Source organism: Callorhinchus milii, unplaced genomic scaffold (assembly GCF_018977255.1).
Source record: "Callorhinchus milii isolate IMCB2004 unplaced genomic scaffold, IMCB_Cmil_1.0 Scaffold2, whole genome shotgun sequence".
Lineage (NCBI taxonomy): Eukaryota > Metazoa > Chordata > Chondrichthyes > Chimaeriformes > Callorhinchidae > Callorhinchus > Callorhinchus milii.
The window spans coordinates 56,135,617-56,157,764 of record NW_024704743.1 but is presented as its reverse complement, the minus strand read 5'-3'; the positions used below and the strand labels follow the sequence as shown (position 1 = coordinate 56,157,764).

Sequence of the window (22,148 nt, the reverse complement as noted above, 5' to 3'; positions counted from 1 at the left end):
AGCTCTATCTCCTGGTTGCATGCATGTGTGACAGGCAGGTGGGAAGAGGACAGGATCACCTGTGACACCCTCTATAGCTAAGTGGCTTTCAACACTCACTGCCAACATTCACATGAAAAACTACACTTGAGCAGGGTATTGAAGAACAACCATCACCTGTACCACCTAGAGGAGCCAGATCAAGAGACATAAATGACAGCAAAGTGAACATTAGAAACATTTGACTTTTTTTAAAGGAAGATAAGGATGTGATTACCTGCTCAGGATTGTATTTTGCCAGCACACCAGAGCCATGGAATTCTTCCAGAACATCTTTAAGTTTCTTTGTGGAATCTGAAGAAAAGAGACTAGGTTTAACTTCAACAAGATAACAATGACCGGGTCGTCATTGACAACATTTGTACATTTATGCCGTTCACATTGAGAGGACATTGCAAACAGTGATTCTCAGAGCTGACTGGTAGCCTGAACTCTGGGGTTTAAGGAAGATGGTAGGGCTGAGGGAGCTGTCCAAAACGACGGCCTTAAGTCAATGAAACAGTACATTTATATAGCTGGGGGGGATCTGGGGGCTGAAAGGCGAGAAGGAAAAAGATGAATGAAAACATGTTGAAAAGCATATATCTTGAGACAGACCTCAAATGGCAGGAGGGAGCACCTCAGAAGAACTCCAGGATGGAATTCCTGAGACCAGAGGTAAAATTGCTGAAAGTCCAATGATGGGTTGGATAGGACAGGGGATATGAAACAGGACAGTGTTTGTTACACTAAAGGGAGCAGCAGGGTTGGTCGGGTTTAAGGAGGTCGCAGATGTAGGGTGGCTCAGAACCATGAAAGGATTTGAAGGTGAGAACAAGAATCTTGATTCTGATCTTCCAGGGGATTCTGAGCCAGTGCAGCAAAGCAAGGATGGGAATGACAGGCTCAAACCAACCAAGCTTAATTCTGCTAAATTTGACCTGCGAATTTAATTTTTCAAATTTAGTCAGTAAATCTTTAAAATGTACATGGATTTTCATCAAGCATTGGAGAACTTCAGTCCATTTATCTCAAATGTACATGAATTTAACATGTGTTAGCATTCTTGCCTCCGAGTCAGAAGGTAGAAGGTTCAAGCCCTACATCAGGACTTGGAATCACAGTCTAAGTTGACATTCCAATGTAGTCCTGGAGAGGGGTTGCATTTTCGGAGGTGCCACCTTTGGACTTTAAACTGCCTGTTCAGGTAGATGTTAAAGATCCCATAACACTCTTCAACAAAGAAGAGGGGAGTTTCTCACAGTGTCCTGGCCAACAATCCCCCAAATAAAATCGGTCACTTACTCCATTGCCATTTGTGGGACATTGTTGTGCGCAATTGGCTACCTAGTTTTGTCCACAAATACAGTCATCGCACTTTACAGTATATCCAGGAAGCACTTTGAGATATCGTCAATGTGATAAGGTGCTATATCAAATGGAAGGAGTCCTGTAGCTTAACAGTTGAACATTCGCCTTGCAAGCTAGAGACCTGGGTTTGATTCCCGGTCAGCGAAAAATGTTGAGCAAGTTCTTACTCCACACGTCTCTGTTTACCTAACAGTAAGTAGGAACCCGACTGTCAATCGGTTGGCGGATCGTTCTTCCCGGGGCAATACTTCCTTAAAAAAATAATAATTTGGTCACTCAATCCATGACTGTTTGTGGGACACTGCTGTGCACAATTGGCTTTTGCCCACAAAATACAGTCAATTCACTTTACAGAATATTCAGTGAAGCGCTTTGAAACACCTCGAAGATGTGAAAGGCACGATGCGAATATAATTTTTTTTGTGATAAGGCGCTATATCAAATGCAAGAATTATTATTAGTAATGTTATTATAACTCTGATCACTTCAAAGCTCAACCTGCTAGCAACATTATCCGCAACCAATTGATATGATGAAAAGGAATTTTCCTTTTTAGCTTTCACCCTCCCCCAAGCACTTCTGTAACCGGCAGAGTCTTATCGGATTCTATGAACAAAGCTAATTTGCTGTTCAGTCCTTTCCCAGGGTCTAGGAAGTTTTATGGACATGCACTGGCTGGAATTGACTATCCAGGAGTAAAGAAAACTTAAATATGGAACAAAACGCAAAATACTGCAAATACTGGAAATCTGAAATGAAAACAGAAGCCTTTGGGAACACTCAGCAGGTCAGGCAGCATCTATGGAGAAAAGAAAGTGAGTCAACGTTTCGGGTCCACGAGGGACCCGAAATATTCACTCACTTTCCTTAAATATGGAACTTCATCCCACATTCCCTTTGCCTCGCTCTCTTCCTTGTCTGCTTCAAGGCATGTCTAAAAACCTTCTTCTTCGATCGAGCCTTTGCCCACCATCCTACCCTCCTTGCCCTCCACTCTCCCCGATCCCGACCCCCCAGCTCAGGAACAAATCCTTGAGTATCTAGCGCCTTAGGACATCATCCCAATGTGAAAGGCGCTATTCAAATGTAATGGAATTTGGGTAGTTTTGCAGGGAAAAGGTAAAAAGAACGAATCAAGACAGTCATCTATAAATTAGGTAGAAAATATCATTGCAGTGAGTTTTTTTTTAAAAAAAGACAACTAAATTTTATTAGAGGTGCCCTTCAAAAGTGCATGCATTAAAGTTCGATCAAGAGACACATTACATTTCAGGTGTGAGAAGGAGAGTTTTGTAGAGAGACCGCAGAACAAAGCAGAGATTGAGAGAACATAGGTGGTGATAGAAAAATATGATGGGGCTAGAAATAAACTTGAGCATGCACCCAGAGAGAAAACGAGCACGGACCCAGAATAGGAATTAGTAAACAAAATACAGGGCAGGTGGAGTTGGCAGGGGAAGAGCAAAACTAAAGAGAACCTGGAGTGGATATGTTGATCTTCATTTAGAACCTGTAAAGTTAAAGCTGCTCTGAATGATAAAATGAGGAATAGTGAATCCAATATTACATCATGGCTATCATTGTAACAATCTACAGCTTGTGCAAGGAAGAGTTGGGAAGTCCGGGGAGCAGGAGATTGGCATAGTAAAGCCTGGATGTGATGAACGTATAGATGAGTCTTGCCAGACTGAGGGGAGACGTAGTGACGGAGACATGGAGTTGCAAGAGGTGGGGGAAGGCGGAATGGGTCAGGGCATAAATGTGGGGTTTAAAGGACAGTTATGTCGAACAAGCTGCCAAGATTCCATACTGGCTCAGTGAGGTGTAGCAGGTTAGGGACAGGATCAAGGGACCAGGTGATGGGCTTCATTTAGAAAATGATGGAAGTTGGGGGAGATGGGGATCAAAAATGTGATAGAAGGGATAGGTGGAAGCTCGTGATTAGTTGAGATGGGTGGCGGTAGCAAGGGCAGAGGGAGCAGAGCAGATTCCCCGTGAGGAAGTCCTATCATCCCTCCTCAGATGGAGGAGAGAATTGACAAGACATGGGAAGGTGGGCCGAGAAGCTAGTTTGTGGTGATGAGGTGCCTGAGGTGGTCCTTGGCCTCCAGTATGATCTTGGAATAGAACCACAATTTAGCTGCGATCAGTGGTGGATTTTGATGCAGTCCAGACAAATCAGTAGATTGGATTTATGTTAGGTGCGTTCAGCAACACACACCTGTGATAGGGTGGAGTTGGCTGGTGTACCTTCTACTTGTGGTAGTAGAAGGTGGTGCGGGAGTTGATTGGGACAAGGTGGCAAAGATAACAGAGAGGGAGTTGTTGAGGAGGTGGACTGAGAAAGTAAGGTAGTTACTGGAGGAAGGACTAAGGGGCAGCAGGGAGTGGAGTGATTTCCCCCCCCCCCCACCTTGCGCAGTAGGAGAAGGACCTGGATGGGGTGGCAACCAAAGTAAGGGGCAATAGGTGACGGAAGTGGGTTAGGTGTAACCAAAGTAAGAATGCTCCATGAGGCAATTGTTGAGACTCCGTATTGCGAAACTTCTTATAGAAATAAAACTGACAAGGCAGGTGCGTTGTGCATTCGCAAAACAGCGACACATCTGATATGTCACTGTTTTACTGGTGCATAACAATTTTTTTGTCAATTTTGTTCCTAAAAGAACAGTTTCGCAACATGGACACCGGCATTAAACTGAACACACATTTACACGCTGAGGTAAATTAAATTTGCAGTTTCAGGGGTTCTTCCTTACACAAGTTGTGAATTGTTACAATGATAGCCGTGATGTAACATTAAATTTGTTATTCCTTATTTTATCTTTCAGAACAGCTTTAACTTTACAGGTTCTAAATGAAGATCAACATATCCACTCCAGGCTCTCTTTAGCTTTCCTCTTCCCCTGCCAACTCCACCTGCTGTATTTTTTTACTAATTCCTATTCTGGGTCTGAGGTTATTTTCTCAGCTTCTTACACAAGCTGCAGATTATTCAGAACCCTGCAGTTTGTGTCCTCTCCCACATCAAGCTCCGTGAGCTGATCATCCTTATCCTCGCCTGGCTTCACAGGTACCCATCCCCCAGAGGATTGAGTTTAAGATCCTTGTCCTCATTTTTAACTTTACAATGATTCCATTGTATCCACTGATTCCACTGATTCCAGTGGCTGGACCTCGGCCAAAACAAGCACTTCCCACCTTTGCAAATATTCAGTGTGTCTGCTTGGAAGTAGAATCTTGAATTGTCTCCAGGCTAAACCATCATTACTGCAGGGGTCTTTACATTCCCATGTTCTGTCAATTCAAACCACTTGAATAAAAAGGCAATCAAAATAATCTTCGATAAATGATTTCTGACGTCTCAAGACTCACTTTTTGTTACTGCTATTGTACTATTCATTCCCCCATTCACATGATCATTTTAATGTGCACAGTACATTTTCAATCTTTATCCCACCCTGACTGCTTTTAAGAAATGATTTTCCATAACATTCTGTGATCAAGATTCCTGCACAGGGAGAACTTAGATCAACATCTCTGGTTTCTTTGTGGCTGCTGCAGTTATAGCTACTGCTCCAAGGCAATATGTTGTTGCAAAAGCCTGAACTGTTCTTTTATCACAAGTCATCCATCCATCCATCCATCAGCACCTCCACAAAATTTATTGCCAAATGCATATGGTCTTCATGTATTTAACTCGGGTACCTCAATATAGCAGTGGCTGGACCATTTGACAAAATGGCATGTACTTTGGTGCAAAGCAATATAAGTCAGACAGAGTACTACAAGGGATCAACACCCATGAAATTAAAACTGTCAATAACGTTTGCTTGCAGCCTCTGATGTCAACGTTCATCGAACAGCAGTAGGGTCAAAGTAGAATCAAAGCAGGCACACGTATCAAGCCTTGGAATGAACTGTTCTCACTGAGAATGATATTGCAATGTCACTCCAACACGATACTCAAGAACTTGTATATTCTTTTTAAAAAGTTTGAATGAAGTCAGAAGTTCTTAGAACAAGACTCTCTCATACAAACCTGTCAAATCTGCAGAGGATCACAATTACTGTATCCCACTTAACAGAGAACATGGAATAGTATGTGCTGTTCTTAAAGCACAGGTAAGCAGCATGTTCCCTCTCATCTCTTAGGCCTCCCCTCCAACAGATTACATCGTTTCCTTCCTTCCCCCAACTCCCAAATAGACTGTACACACAATACCCAACCTCTTCTTTTCTCCTGCCCCAGCTTCTATAATAGATTCTTCTGTCCATAGGGTGTAGACAAGTTACTTCCGAGAGTCATCAATAGCTGGAATTTGAGATTCTCCACATGTTTCTATTCCCAGCTGACAAGTTCTTCAGCATCCTGAAGCATGCTTTCATATTTTTGCAATCACACTTTGCTGTTTTTGGTTAGATGTTGAACAGACAGACCAGGTATTTTTCCATACACTACAAACAGCATAAAAAGTGAGTTGGATGCTTAGATGCATAAGAGTCTCAAATTTAAGACACTAAGTGGATACAAATTGCATATTTCCAGATTTCTTATGATATTAATAGTTATAGCACCTTGTCAATTTCAAATGCCACAAAGTGCTTCACAGAATTTTACTGTAAAGTGACTATTTGTAGTCAAAATCCAGCAACCAATTTGCTCATACCAGCAATTCTCCCAAAACTTCCGATGTGGGGTTTGAACTGACAATAGCATGGCAAGAGTGCTATCAACTGAACTAGTTGGTCCAGTTTCCTGAGGAGTGCTGTTTTAACCCGATGTAAAAATAAACTCTTCTTTCAGATACAGAAATGAACAAGTTTTGCGATCCTGAGGTGATGTGATTATACCTACAATGCTCAAATTATTGCTGGATAATTTAACGTGAGCAAAACATACTAGGCCACAACTTAATTGGACAGTAATGTACATTCATTTGCTAAATACAAAATATGAACTGTATATCTTAGCAACGTTAATAAATAAAATCAATAGGTCCTTAAATTTAGATACTATTAAATTTATCAATTGCAAGCACTCATTCTAAATGTACAAAAGATTAACAGTTAATGTATTATTTAACCACAATTGCAATAAATATAATAAAATCTGCCTACAGGTTTTACAAAACCTACAGATAAAAAGAATGGATTTAATTTCCAATAGAATGAAGCTCTGGGTCTTAATCTATAATTTGCAATTCCTAATGTAACAATAATGCATTTGATTATAGCATCTTATATCATCAAAATGTCTCGAAGTGCTTCACAGGATTTTACTACGAAGTCGTGACTATTTAGTGACTATTTGTAGGTGAATTCAGCACTTAATTTGCACACTACAGTGTAACAAAAACAGCTATGAACTGAATGACTAATTTTATCTAGGTAATTATTGGCCAGGATATTGGGAAAAACTCCTTAGGTTTTGGATTTGTTGGTTCAATGCAACTTAAAAAAAATTGTCTTGTATGGATCAAGCCCTACATCAGGACTTGGAATCATATAGTCTAAGCTGACAATCCAATGCAGTGCTGGGTGTATGTAACATTGTCAGATGAGACTTTAGACTGAAGTCCCATCTGTCTGTTCGGGTGGATATTAAAGATACCATGGCACTATTCGAAAAGAGAAGGGAGTTCTCCCGGTGTCCTGGCCAAATAAAATAAGTTTTTTTTATTTCCATGGCTGTTTGTGGGAGATTGTTGTGTGCATCTGGCTGCCTTGTTTCACCCATAAAATACCATGACCCGTTCTGCTTCCCCCCACCTCTTGGAACATTACCCTCAATCCACTTTACAGTATATCTTGTAATCTCTAGTAACAAACATTCAGCTTCTCAAACTGATAATGTCAATGAGACTTGTATTAGGTAAAATGTCAAGTAGATATTGAATAGGTCTTGAAACGGGAATTTCAAGAAACCTCAGCCTCATTCTAACTATTGGCTATGTAAGTATTCAACAAAGCCTTGATAGACAAGGCATGTTGCATGGAAAATTCATTCACAGGTGATGCCCCCAACATTGAATATACTACATTGGAACCAGTTATAATACACATTTTTGGGAATCCAACATTTATTTACTTACCACAAAAACCACAGTGAATGTAGAAATCTGGATGGCTCACTTCAAAATGGCAGCTTCGTGCACACTTAAGAACTGGCCAACTTCAGAGTTAACACGTCACTGCTATTATCATTTCCTATATGGAAGAGCCNTTTTTTTAAATAAAGAATGCAAAATGCCAACCAATGTTTTGAAGTTAACCATCTTGCTGTTCACATGCACAACATTTGTAGAAGGGGATTGGTTGTGATCTCATGGTTCCCCCAAACTTCTGTTGTATGACAGAGCTTTCCTGTAGTAACAATTGCTTTCAAGGCTCACACAAAATAATGGCCATTTGGAGAGGTCATCGGTGACACCTGGGTAACTGGACTATCCACAGGAGGCAGAAAAAGTCATTATTCTTTCAGGAGAATATAGCTTGACCAAAATAGCAATAATACTTTGAACCTGAAGATTATAATTTGTAGATTGCCTCCCAATACATTATTTTTTTAAAATTGCAGAGAATATAGGTTACTGAAGTTCATGGAGTCCTGTAGCTTAGTGGATAGCACACGCGCATTGCAAGCAAGAGGACCGGTGTTCGATTTCCGGGTAGGGTGAAACTTTGGGTAAGATTCCTTACTCCACATGCCTTTGCTTACCTAAAGGTAAGTAGGAACCCGAATGTCAGTCGATTGGCAGATTGCTTTTCCGGGGGTAATAATCCGTTAAAAAAGAGTAATAATTTGGTAGTCAATCTACGACTGTTTGTGGGACACTGCTGCGTGCAATTAGCTGCCGCATTTCGCTCACAAACTACAGCAAATTCACTATACAGTATATTCCGTGAAGCTCTTTGAAACGTCTCAAAGATGTGATACGGCTCTATATCAAATGCAAGGATTATTATTATTATAGAATGGTCAATCAGCCTCACCAGCCACTCAGCAGTTTGCATAGAGGTTCTCTGTGAAAAACTGAATTTAAAAAGATGAATTTGCAAAAATTAAGAAACTAGGTGGAACACTACAATTGTAATAATAGTGATGTTTATTTATTATGTGTGGTAATTGCACATGTTGAGGTCTGATCAAAAGATGCGATGGGTCCTGTGGGCATGGCAGCTCATCCTGCCAGGCCATGGGGAGAGAGTTGGAATATTTAATTTACTACACTCCTGCAGCATGTGGACAATCAATTTATTTTGTAATTTCAAAGTTAGTGGGAAATGGCAAGAGCAGCAGCTCAAACCGTTAGGACCTGGGCTCAGATTCAATCCATGGTGAGGGGATGGAAGTCTACTAGCTGTGAAGTGAGTGATCAGCCTGATATTAGGCCAAATTGGCCATGGGCACTAAATTGCCCTAAATTCAACACTAAAAATTGACAAGTTCACTCAAGAGATACAGGATGGATGGTGTAACAGGTGTGAAAACTTGCACTGATGCCGCGAGAGGCTGTACAAGTGTCTCAAATCGATGGCAAAGAAGCAGCAGCTATCCCACCATGCAACATGCCACCTGCTCTGGACCGTAATATACTACATGATCAATGTGTGAACTGTAATCAACAGTTGATGTGTAACGCAAGGCTGGGAAACATCCCCAGCTCACTAATTCTAGTCATTATAATAATCCTTACATGTGACAATGTCTTTTATCATTGAAATATCTCAAAGTGTAGTCACTGTATATTTGTAGGCAAATGCGGCAGCCAATTTGTGCACAGCAATGTCCCACAAACAGCCATGAAGTGAAAGACCAATTTTTTGGGAGGAATTGTTGGCCAGGACATCGGAAGAAACTTATTTTCCTTTTTAAAATAGGGCCATGGTATCTACCAAAGCCACCTGAACAAGCTGACAGAATTTCTTTTTAATATCTTAACTGAAGGACATCACCTTCAATAATGCAGCATACCCCTTACACTGCACTGGTGTGTCAGTCGAGACTGAGTTCAAAGTCCCAATGGGGTCCTGAACCCACATTCTGACTCAGAGGCAACAGTGCTGCTAACTCAGCTGGGCTGGTGCACAGGAATGATTCAGGGATGAGCAAGTCCAAACTGGCATGGAGTGAGACATTATCTAAGCAAACAATTTCTTATTTACTGGCGTTAGAACCAAAGAAATAGTAACTAAACTCAAAAGATTTTCTCTCCCACCCCTTAAAAATGGAAAAAAGATGCATTGTATAGTTGTCACTAATTGAATTATGCTATATAAATATTTAAGCCAACAAGTGCAACTATGTTTCATTGGCAGCTTTTAGAAATGATGTGATGTGTAAAACAAGCCAGGGGAAATGGAAGAGCAAGAATTAGCACGTGAGTTAGCACAACAATTCTAGTTTGGTAGGAGCTATTTCATAATCATTGATTTCATCACTGATTTCTTAAACTGTTTAAAAAACACTAGTTTTCTCACTTTTACCCTGATTACCCAATTTCACTCACATTAGGTCTAGGCCCTAATTAGCATCTACACCTAAGTGTTTCAGTTGCCAAGTTTGTGCGTCAGTCTGGCTCAGTTGAAAGCATTATCACCGGTTACTCAGAGGGTTGTAGGTTCACGATGCTTGATGAGATGGTGAACCCAGAGTATAAGATAGCACTCCAATACAGTGCTTTGGAAGCATTAAGGTATTGTTGAAGATGCTGCCCTTTGGATGATGCATTAAACCAAAGTCCTCTGCTTGTTCAGGTGATGGTTGAGAAGGAGGAGGGAGAAATGAGGGTATAATTGGAGTATATTATTGCACTTAGAATATTTTCTCAAAAAGTGAGAAATTATGCTTGAAGGTGCTCCCTGGAACCTTCCTCTTCCACTAGGCCACCTAAGTAATGCAGATTGCAGGGAGGAGCCATACCTCACCATTGAGTTTATTGGTAACATGACTTTGGATCAGCTGAGTGGCCTTCTGGAGCCGTTCGCCCACTGGGAAATTTGCCGCTCTGGCTGAGCAATCCTGTATATTTGGCAGATCATGGGATTGCACAGTTCCAAAGTCAGCTGTTTTTTTTGTCTCTCCCTTTCTTCTTACACACCACACACACAAAAAACCTCACCCTCATCAAACTTTATTCACCGCTGCAACAATTCTGATCAAGAAGGAGAATAGTCACAGGGAGCTTCTTTGAACCATAACGTGTTTTGGATGTAGAATTATATTTAAAGTGTATTTTCTAAAACGAGCATTTTGAATAAAAAGTAATTCCTCCTATTTATTCACTCATTTGAGTGAAAGGAGGAATAAATAAATAAAAGGGATTACCCTTTATTCCCCCTTCCACCAGTTCAACCTGTTGCAACCTACTCGAAGCAGAACATATTTGAAAGCGTATTGAGAAGTAAAACAGTTTGTGCTTTGTTACAGAAATTAGCTAATGTTGAGTCAGCTGTAAGGTATTACTCATCTGTTTAGATACATCTCCAACTAGTTGTTCTGGATTTACTGCAACATGTTGTGACTGTATTTTGTGTTTGAATACTGCATCCAACAAACACAACAACAACTTGCAGCAGTAAGAGATGAATCAGCAGGGGAAGACTTTAGGGAGCGACAATGGAGTGTAAACTTCCAAGAATATAGAATACATGCATTAGAAAAAGTTACCAGCATCATGGATCATCTCAAAGTGCAAACATACAGTGCAGGCAACAGGCAAACAGATTAGGCAAAAATAAGTTTCCAGTGAACATAGCTCTCTATAGAGTTTATCTTGGATGTTGATATCATGTTAGACTTTTGCATTCAGGTATAGTCACCAGTACGTCAAATAATAATTTTAAATAATTTTTTAAATAAGTGCATTATCTGTTTTATACTGCACTGCCAATGCACAATTCAATTCCCTAGGTTACACTGGTGATTTGAAACTTGATTCACCGAATGCACTTTAAGCATTGATTTGTTCTGAGCACATCAAATCAACATTAATTGTGCAGTGTTGAGATATAACTGACTGAACAGAAATACGACAGATAGAGTGAGGAAGGCAGCACCAGCAGAAATAAAAAAAAATTAAAAAGAAGTGACTCAGAAGTAATGACATAACATAAGGAATAGCCATCATTGAACAGTGAACCTCTGATAACTTGTCACCCAAAGGGAAATAACTCAAATGACAACTCATCAGAGTTGACAAGTTATTCAAAGTATCACTATTAATTGTACTTTACATGGCCACTCTGTAACAGTACTTTATTTAGTAATTAGTGTGGCCACTGATAAATATTTTAATATTAATCCTTGTAATAATAATCCTAGCATTTGATATAGTGCCTTATCCCGTCTTTGAGACGTCCAAAGCACTTCACAGAATATACTGTAAATGGAATTAACTGTAATTTGTGGGCGAAACACGGCAGCCAATTGCCACAGCAGTGACCCACAAACAGTCATGGATTGAGTGACCAAATTATTATTATTTTGTTATCCGATCATTAATTGTAGTGCTCAGCAGTTTATGCTTTGTTGCAACTGGGGATTTGCTTTGCGTTAGTTATCAGAAGTATCTTACACGGAAACACTGTCTAAAGTAAAACCCTGATGAGTTACAAGATATCCAAGGTGACTAGTTATCAGAGGATCATAATTAACATATTTAACGAATATTTGTGCACAAATTGGCTGTTTCACTCGTTCACAAACACAGAGTCACTGCACTTTACAGCATATCCTCCAGACATGAAAGGTACTACACCAAATGTTAATGACTATCATTATTGATAGTATACAACAAGACCGAGGCTCTCCTGATTACTTCCGTCAGCGCCTCCTCACCTCAGGCGCTGACAACATCACCATCCAGGGTTGCACACTCCACCTTGCTAAACCAGTCCGGAACCTTGGGGTCTTCTTTGACCCTCAACTATCATTTCTACTCCACATCTGCGCCATGACCCGTTCTGCCTTCCCCCACCTCCATAATGTCGCCCAGCTCCACCACTGCCTTACACCACAGGCTGCCGAAACCCTCATACATGGTTTCATTACATCGAGACTCGAATATGTAAACTCATTGCTTGTCGGCCTCCTCAACTACTCCCTCCACAGGCTGCAAATCATCCAGAACTCTGCAGCCCATGTCCTCTTTCGCATTAGGCTCCGCGACCTATCATCCCCAACCTCACCCGACTCCACTGGCTTCCCATCACATAGAGGATACAGTTCAAGATCCTGGTCCTCACATTCAAAGACCTCCACAGTCTTGCTCCTCCCTACCTCTGTGACGTCTAACTCCCTACCATCCTGTTCGCTCCCTCTGCTCAGCGGGCTCCAGCCTGCTTCACATATCCAGCCTTGCTCACCCCATTACTGGCAGGCAGGCCTTCCGCCACTCTGCCCCCACCCTCTGGAACTCCATCCTGCAGTCCCTCCGCCTCGCCCCCTCCCTCGCCACCTTCAAGACCCATCTCAAGACCCGCCCCTTCAACCATGCTTCCCCCCCTACCCTGCACCCTTCCCCACCCCCAGCTCGGGTCCGTAACTCTATCCGTCCAGCGCCTTGGGATGTCCTCCTGATATGAAAGGTTCGTTAGAAATCTAATTTTGTGTTATTAACTATTAACTAATACACCTTTCACATAGAGTGAACATCTACAATGCACTTCAGGGAGACAATTTAAGGGTGTTGACGAAAGACAAACAAAAATATTTTCAAAGAAAGTAGAAAGTGACATGAAGGAGCTTTGGAAGAAAGTGGTGAATGTGGTTGAGGAGGTTAGTGAAGAGTGTTTGGTGAACCATGAATCAAAGAAGTTGATGAAAGTTTCAGCTTCTGGGAAGCATAAAACGCATGTGGAGTCCTGTAGCTCAATGGGTAGAGCGCTCGCCTTGCTAGCAAGAGACTTGGGTTCGATTCCCAGCAAGGCAAAATGTTGTACGCCTCTGTTTACCTAGCAGTAAGTAGGAACCCGGCTGTTGGATGATTGGCCAATTGCTTTTACGGAGGTAATAATTTATTCGAAAGAAATAATAATAAATTGGTCACTCAATCCACGACTGTTTATGTGTGTTTCCCACAAAATATATAGTCTATTCACTTTAGAATATATTCTGTGAAGTGCTTTGAGATGTTGCGAAGATGTGATAAGGCGCTATATATCAAATGCAAGGATTATTATTATGTGCTGGGCAGGCCAACTATCAGACCTGCAATACTACCACTTAGTACTTAAGGTGAATAGCAGTGCTTCAGGCAGGAGTTTAGTGGGAAATAGAAAAAAGGATGAAAGGCAGAGAACATCAACAAAGCTTTTACGAATAGACTGAGGGGAGCTGCAGAACAGGCAAACAGGATGTAGAGCATGAAGATGGCTCAGAAGTTAATCAGTAGGGAGTTGGTAGAAACTTGGAATAGAGTTACCAATTAAGAACTGGCAAGGTAAAGGGTTTTGAAGGAATAGCAGAAGGAAAGTATGACTTGAGCAAAATTGATCAGTTACATTAATGAAAACAGATAGAATAGGGAGCTACAAATAAATAAATGGGAATTTGAACAATAGCACAGCCAGATTCACTAGTGTGCATTTAGTTGTCAGTCTGGCTCAGTTTGTAGCACTCATCTAGGAGTTGGATTTTAGGTTCACACCCTACATGGGAACTTTGAACTCATAGCTCATGCTGACACTCCAATGCAGTGCTCAGGGTGAGCTGCATTGTTGGAGGTGCTGTCCCTCAGATGAGCCAAGATCTGGTCTGCCCATTGAGTGACTACACATCCCATAGTTCTATTTCAAAAGAGAAGGGAGTAAATAAACAAAGCTTAAGATGTTTGCCCCATGCCAGAGAAGCAAATGTGTGGAACAGACTCTCTCAACAAACAGTCTAGGTGATAAATATAGCATTGATCCAATGCAGAAGAAAACCCAAGAAGGGAAGTGGGCGGCAATGACAAATTAAAGACATGACAGTTTGGAAGAATTCAACAAAAAACTACTGAAATCGGCAAATTCACATTTGAGCAAAAGAAATATCAATGGAAAGGGCATGCGTGTGGACGAAAACATATACAAATGTACAATTCAACCCCCCCCACCCCACTATGCCTTTAAAAAAGTATCCATCATGCACAAAAATACAAAGCACTATTAAATTGTACAGATCATGTTCCATTTATTATAACAATCCTACTCTGCAACCACCTTTGCCTTAAGGTACAAATAATTAATATGAACAGTAGATTATTAAAGGCTTGATGTTTCTTAAAAATACTTTGAACAGAACAATTTAAATGCCGCACTCTATCGTTCTATTTGCCTTGTCAATTGTATGGCAGCAATTACCAATGCTGTCAACATCTTATCAACTCTTTATCCTGCTGCGCTTTAATTATAGATCCTTTGCTTTATTCCCATTCGCTATTCTTAGCATAGATATGCAATGCCTTATATTTCACTATTTTATGACATTTTGACCTGACCTCAGTTGCTAAGTGACTAGTTTCTTTGAATTATATTCATTTGTTCAAAAAATGCAGTTTTTTTCCACATAACTGTGACATTAGGAACATAGACCACAACCAATTAGAGAGAAAAAAAGAACTTGAACTTTCATTAAATGTCTCAATGTGTTTGCCAGATAATTATTATGAAGCACCATGACCATTTTTTGTAGGAAACGCACCATTTTGCACCCACATATTGCTTCAAACAACCTTATAAATAATCCATGTATTTGGTATAGCACTTGAACAATTCAGAGTTTCTGTGAAGTCTATGTGACTATTTTAGATGAATTTAGCAGCGAATGTGTGCACAGAAAAGTCCCATATTCAACCTTGACGTGAATGACCATGTTTCACCTAAAGTTCACTTCTCAGACAAATGAGTGTTGCCCAGTACTGAACTTTAATATCAATCGAGAATAAGATCACATTTAGACATGGCAGGGCTAATGCTGGAACCCTCAAATTTCTGATCAAGGGGTAGGAACATTTTCAATTCAACCAAGCAAAACTAGATGAATCTAGGGAAATTTCACTGGCTTTAGGAAACCCAATTTTTAATTTTCATATTATTCATAAATCTTCCATGAGAAGCTTTGAAAAGGAAGATACAGCAGGTATAGGAAAGATGAAGAATATAAAAATAAATGGTGAAAAACCAATAAATTAGAATTATAGTGGGTGGCTCCAGTGGTTGGCCAGTACCAGTTTACTTGGCTGAACATCTTATTTCTAAACTGCAATTACTATGATAAATCCTAAGAGTCTGTCCCTAACAGCTGATGTTTTAGGATTGAACCCAAGATGCTGCAAGTTCATATACTCTTCCTTTTAAAGAGGTTATTACAGCCCAAGTAAGGCACCCTGAATTGTCCAAATACAGAACAAGCAGAAAAACGGAAAAGGTAAAAATGATAGTAAGGGCAGTGGAATCAGTTAAGAACTATCACAATCTAGCAATATAAGCAAGGGCTATTATAATGTACAACATGGTTGTACAAGCAATCATGACAATTCCATGAATTACTGATGAAGAGGGGCACAGGCAGTGTTCCCACAGGGACTGGGGATGCTGATAATTGAAAAACCTGAAAAAAGCCTCAGTATCTGAGCTACCACCAGTTGTGGAAGCTGTTGCATAATAGATTACAGGAACAAGTGTACAGTAACAGCAATAGAACCGGTATTAGAAATATGTGAGATGCACATATTCCTGTGTTTTCTTACTTTAGACTGTGTTTGGGGAGTCTCATTAGTAAGGATCAGATTCACAACTGTACTGGGGTGTGGGTAGAGAAATGGGATCTCTTCACAGCTAAGATGGCTTCTGTCCCACAGCATATAAAATTCTAGAAAATAATGTTTTAGGATGCAGTATATAGTTTGGGAAACATGTCAAGTGACTGTCAGGATAGTGGAAGATGAACTAAATGGACCTTGGTCTTCTTTCAACTAGCAAATTCTTATGTTCTTTTGTTCTAAGTTATTAGTCCTTAAATCCATCCACTACATTCATTACCCACCCTATTTCAGACCTCCTGCAAACCTACTGATCTGGTCACTCCAGTTCAGCAAACACTGGTCTGCTTCATGTTCCCCATCCATCCCTTCCTTTTAAAACTGACCTCAAGACCGTCTCTTCAACTGAAATTTTTTTTTGGTGGGCAATTATAGGGGGAGAAGAGAAGCCGTTTCCAACACCTCCAAGAATTCATGTTAAGTACTATAATTGAATATATAGTCAATCCAGTGAAAGATGAAACAGTTTTGGTAATGAATATTGAAATAAGAAATAGCAAATGTATACTTAATGAAGAAATAACCGTTAACAAATTATCATGGAATATGAAGCAGCTATCAAAAAAGTTACATCAAATACTGAGTTACATTTCAAATGATTTCATGAAAAACCTGAACATTTTCTAAATGTTCTAATCATACATAGAGGACACAACTGAAATAATTGTATGCAATTGCAAAAGGACACAAGATGGTTTGAGTACAGAGAAAAGTGACAATCAAAAGCATTTAACCAAGAAATTTCATTATTTATCTCAGTTTGGGAAATGTCACCAGCATAGAGAAGCAGCTACATGATTGGCATTACACTTCAAAGCAACTAGTTATGTGAAGAGATTTGAGACTTTACTCAATAAAGGGGCAATTATCAAGTGTTATTACAGAATAGGAAAGCTGAACTGCTTTTTCACTGAGAGAAAAGTGAAGATGGGTTTGATGCAAGTTTTTGTCCAAATGCTGAGATTTGGTCAGCAGCAATATTGATAAACCAGTACTCACTGTAGGACCTAACATTTACTCTTTTCTACATCATTGGTTCCTACATAAACATAGCAAATGCCTGTAATATATTGCAACGCAACGAATGGTAACTTCAGACTCAAATACATCTCACTTGAGCAAAGTACTGTAAAATAGTGCACCAAGATACCATTTCAAGAAGTCATCCATTTGTGAAACAATAAAAATAAGTTTTTCCAGAACACAGTATAGCACAAACAAACTAATGTAAAGCAACCATTCTTATTCCTGAATTTGGGCATCTCCCAAAGTCAATCAACACATGAGACTGAGGAACAAAAAATCCTCAACTCATACTTTAACAAACTACAAGGACACCACTCAATAATAATAATCCTTGCATTTGATATAGCGCTTTTCACGTCGGGAGGACGTCCCAAAGCGCTTCACAGAATACACTGTAAAGTGAATTGACTGTATATTTTCAGGCGAACGCGGCAGCCAATTGCGCACAGCAATGTCCCACAAACAGTCGTAGATTGAAAATGACCAATTTTTATTATTATTTTTGGAGGGATTATTATTAGGCGTGTGGAGTAAAAAACTTGCCCAAGGTTTCGCCCTGCCTGGAATTGAACTTGGATCTCTCGCTTGCAAAGCGAGTGCTCTAACCACTGAGCTACAGGACAATAATGATGTAAGCATATAAATAACTCGCATTGACATCCCTCTGGTGCACTACAATTGGCCTACAGGTGAACCATGGAAATTATAGGTTTTCTGCTCATTCAGATGAGCAACATAAGATCTTACACTGATTGCACTCAATGTCTATTACACTTGTGTTGTATTTCCATTTTCCTCTCCAGCCATTATTAATTGAATTATATTGTTACAAATCCATTCTGAAGGTTGGTCAATCAGTGTTGAATTTACCATTCATTATTATAGAACTACAAAATCAACTGGGAGTTGTCTCGAGACTAGCTGAACTTTCATTTGTAAATCTCAAGAGTCAAGACCCATCAGTTTGGCTGAATTGAATTGGATCCCAGCAGAGATGAAATATCAATGCTCAAAAATACAAATCACTAGCCTTATTATTTGCTTGTAAGAATTGTCTACATATTGTTCCAAGTCCGTGGTTGATCAGAAACAGCAACCAATGATCTATGCTGTTAATTACAGAGAAAATTATGAATCCAAGTCAGAGATGAACATAATTTGGCACAAGTGGCCCTTACTTCCAAGATGAATGACAAAATAGTGCTGAGATGATCAAGGATAACAGCAGGAATCCTCTGGGAGCATGGAGCTGTAGAGAATAGGATTCATTAGAACACAAGGGCAGATCAGTAATATTTGATACCTCAGATAATTGTGCAGAACTTTCCCCTTAAGAGATTAACTAAATAAAGTTAAAATTGAACCATGATAGGAAAAATTAGGCGGCAGTTCAGTAGAAAGAAATTGGTTTGGGTTGTTTAAAGCTTGTAAGAATTAAATAGAGCATTTAATAGTGGGTCAATTCAAGTATGGCCCAAGGATTGTTATTAATGACCTCTTTCCTCCCCCTCCACCTGCAGTTTAGGTTTATACAAACATTATATGAGTAGAGTAACTAATGACCATCCTCCTGGGCTGGAGGTTGGAGGTAGAAAATGGAGTTAAGTAGTAGATGATCTGGCTCCAAAAGAGTGCTCATTGGCAACAGAAAACTGTCAGTCAATGCACTGTGACATTCTCCACAGCCAGGCAGGCTCCACTCGCAGTCCTCGAACATTGCTTATGACAGCCAGCCCGGCTCATCAGCAGGTCATTGGAGGCAGGGATCCTTCCTAATTGTTTTTTGTTAACCCCACAAGCCAAATCTCTAACAAGTAGGCTGAATAGCAGGAAGCTCGTCAGATAACATACACAAAGGTATTCAATTCGACTTTAGCTGGTTGAATTCCAGTATTACTGCCACATGCACTCTGGTGCTCTAAAGCCTTTGTTAACTCCAAACTTCACCTAATACATTCTGGAAATAGGTAAGCAGGCTGCATCCCTCCGGGGGAAGATTGCACATTCCATTCAGGTCACAATGATATTTTCACGAATAGGTAGAACTCTGCCTAGTTTGGATACATGGTGATGGATTTCCATATGCATCAGATACCCAGCTAAATCAAAACAAAGTGTGAAAATTATGAAGACTTATTAACTGAAGCAAAGGAACAATTTGAAACTACAAACACATTAGAAAATGAGGCAAAATACAAAGAAATACATGTTATAGATATAAGTTAAATCTATATCTAGCTTCAGTGTAATCTTGTATTCCTTTCAGCGCCTTGGGACGTCCTCCTGACGTGAAAGGCGCTTTATAAATGGAATCTTGTTGTTGTTGTTGTTGTAGTGTTATATTCAGCAATCTATTGTTTAACACTGATTCTGTGAATGGGTCATTGGTATAAACGTTACTGAACGTTGCCCTCATTCCTCCCGTACCAATTGTTGGTTGGGTTCAAGGCCAATGGCGGAACTTGAACTCACAGTCAAAGTTAACACTCCATGTAGTGCTGGCGGTGTGTTGCATTGTCAGAAGTACAGTACTTCAGATGAGACATTAAACTGAGGTCTAGTTCAAGTGGATGTTAAAGAATCCATGGCATTATTCAGAAAGAGAAGTGAGTTTCTCATGGTGTCCTGGCCGACCACCCTCTAAAATAAAAATAGTTTCATGGCTGTTTGTGGGACATTACTGTGCACAACTGAGCTACAGTGTTTGCCTACAAGTATACAGTGACTCCACTTCTCAGTAAATCTTGTGTAGTGCTTTGGGCCATCCTCCCGATGTGAATAGTGCTCTACCAAATGCAAGGAATATTAATTTCACAGAAAAATGCACACTTAAAATACAACCTAGCATCCTGTAGCTTTGTGGTTAGAGCACTCACCTCGCAACAAGAGGACCTAGGTTCTATTCCAGGGCAAGGCAAAACGTTGGCTGAGTTTCCTTACTCCACACCTCTGTTCACCTAGCAGTAAGTAGGAACCCAGCCTGTTAGTCGATTGGCGGATCACTTTTCCGGGTGTAATAATCCCTTAAAACAAAATGTGGTCATCCAATCCAGGACAGTTTGTGGGACACTGCTGTACGCAATTGGCTGCCAAGTTTCGCCCACATAATATGCAGTCAATCATATTCTGTGAAGCACTTTGAGATGTCGCAAAGACAGTTTGATTATCTTATCCACTGCGCTTTTGGGAACTTTTTTTTAATATAGCAGTGATCCTTCAATAGTACTTAATAGAAAGTAATTAGATCCATTTTTGATTCTCAACTTTCGATATCTCACCATAGAAATGCATCCAATTGGCTTTTTTAGCTCATTTATGCTGTTATATAGCTCCACTTGAGGTTGCTTTCTTCAGCAAGAAGCAGGAATGCAATGATCCACATCAAACCAGATGGTAAAATCACATTCAACACCAAATTTTAGAGCTCTGCACATAGAAAGAGCTACAAATTGTTTATAATAAAAGAGTTGATTGCATTTAAAATAGTCCCATTAAAATTCTTGGGCCAACCAATGCTGAACAGAATTCAATTCACACCAACTGTTTAAAATGCAGGAGTCCTGAAAAGATACATTATTCTTATTCCTGTCACTGAGATCAATTATAGCACACCTGTTGCTGCTTGGATGGGAACAAATTCAGCACAGTACGGAGATGGAACATGGGGCCGTTCCTGCTGTGTGTGATTCAACGACTCGATTAATAAAAATCATTTAAGCCATCGTTGGAGCGGCGATTCGATCAGCCTATACACACTTTTTACAATAAATTGAGCTTGGCTGGCCTCTAACATTATGTGCAGCTACATTAAACTCAAAAATTGAATAAACTCAACTGCAGGCAAAATAACGGAAACGTTATTGCAATAATTCTTATTGCAGACTTCAAAAGAAGATATTGCATCCATCCAGATTAATCCCATTAAATTGATTTCCCCCTCAATTTTAATGTCACATCCATTTCAAGATTTAGTGACTATTGCAATCTTACAGCAAAAAGTTAGTGCATAGCAACCCCACTCAACACCCGTAACAATTTTGTTCAGATTTTCTGACAAATTACAGCTATTAAAAAGCAATTGGCTTGGGATGAAATGGCACACAATTCCTGAATATTCTAAAGTATCATCCTGTTGCTCCTGGTGCTTTAACTGTTACAATTGCTGTACAGAAGCAGCCTGAGAAAAAAGTTATGTAGAATGTTATTGTGCCGCCATACACCACAAGCCATTCAGGATCAGCCAGGGTTACCATTTTACAGTTGTCACTACTGTCAAAACAATGCTATTGAAATGGAACTCAGCCATGGAAAAATAGCCTGGAAAATAATGTGTTATAGAATGTTTGTTCCAAACCCATCTCTCCAACCCAAAATATATTTATTTAAAAAAAATCAAGAAACCTAGCTAAAAGAGGAAAACCCATAATAGAGGACACCACAAATGGTGTAAAACTCAACAAGAGGACCATTCGTAACATTTAGGAATTAATGGTTAGGTACCATTTTAGAAGTCAGTGGATTATAAAATGAAGGGAAGATTGAGGTAAGGAGTTTCAGTGCAATGGAAAGGGTTGAGATGGTGGGTAAAATGATTCAAAAATAGTCTCATTAAATTACCAAAGTTGTTGCAAAAAGAGAATCGACCTGAATGTCATCAGAATTGAGTAGGGTTCAACCTGCAATGTGTGGGAAGCTGAGTTCAGTTGCAGTTTTCAAGACCATTACCTTTTTAAACAGCAATTCCCACAAGTACATCCTTATCTCTGGGACCAATAATGTAAAGCTCATTACTGTTCTGCCCATGCAGTTACACACTCAAGGGTTTAACATTGTCTCACACCCAAGTCGTCTGTACAGTTAACTTTTGATTGTGTGTTCCAAGCTGAATGGGGAGACAAAATATACTAAGGTTACCAAAAACGTTGA

The 22,148-nt window shown here is 39.9% G+C and overlaps 1 protein-coding gene across 1 annotated transcript in view; it reads right to left on the bottom strand.

Annotated features, from left to right (window-relative positions):
• The window catches only part of dgkb (diacylglycerol kinase, beta), a 302,801-nt gene that overhangs the window by 271,986 nt on the left and 8,667 nt on the right, over positions 1–22,148 (bottom strand). Inside the window, exon 2 of the mRNA XM_042332421.1 lies at positions 257–333. Coding sequence (XP_042188355.1) covers positions 257–333 — 77 coding nt within the window. The remainder of the gene's footprint in view (positions 1–256; positions 334–22,148) is intronic.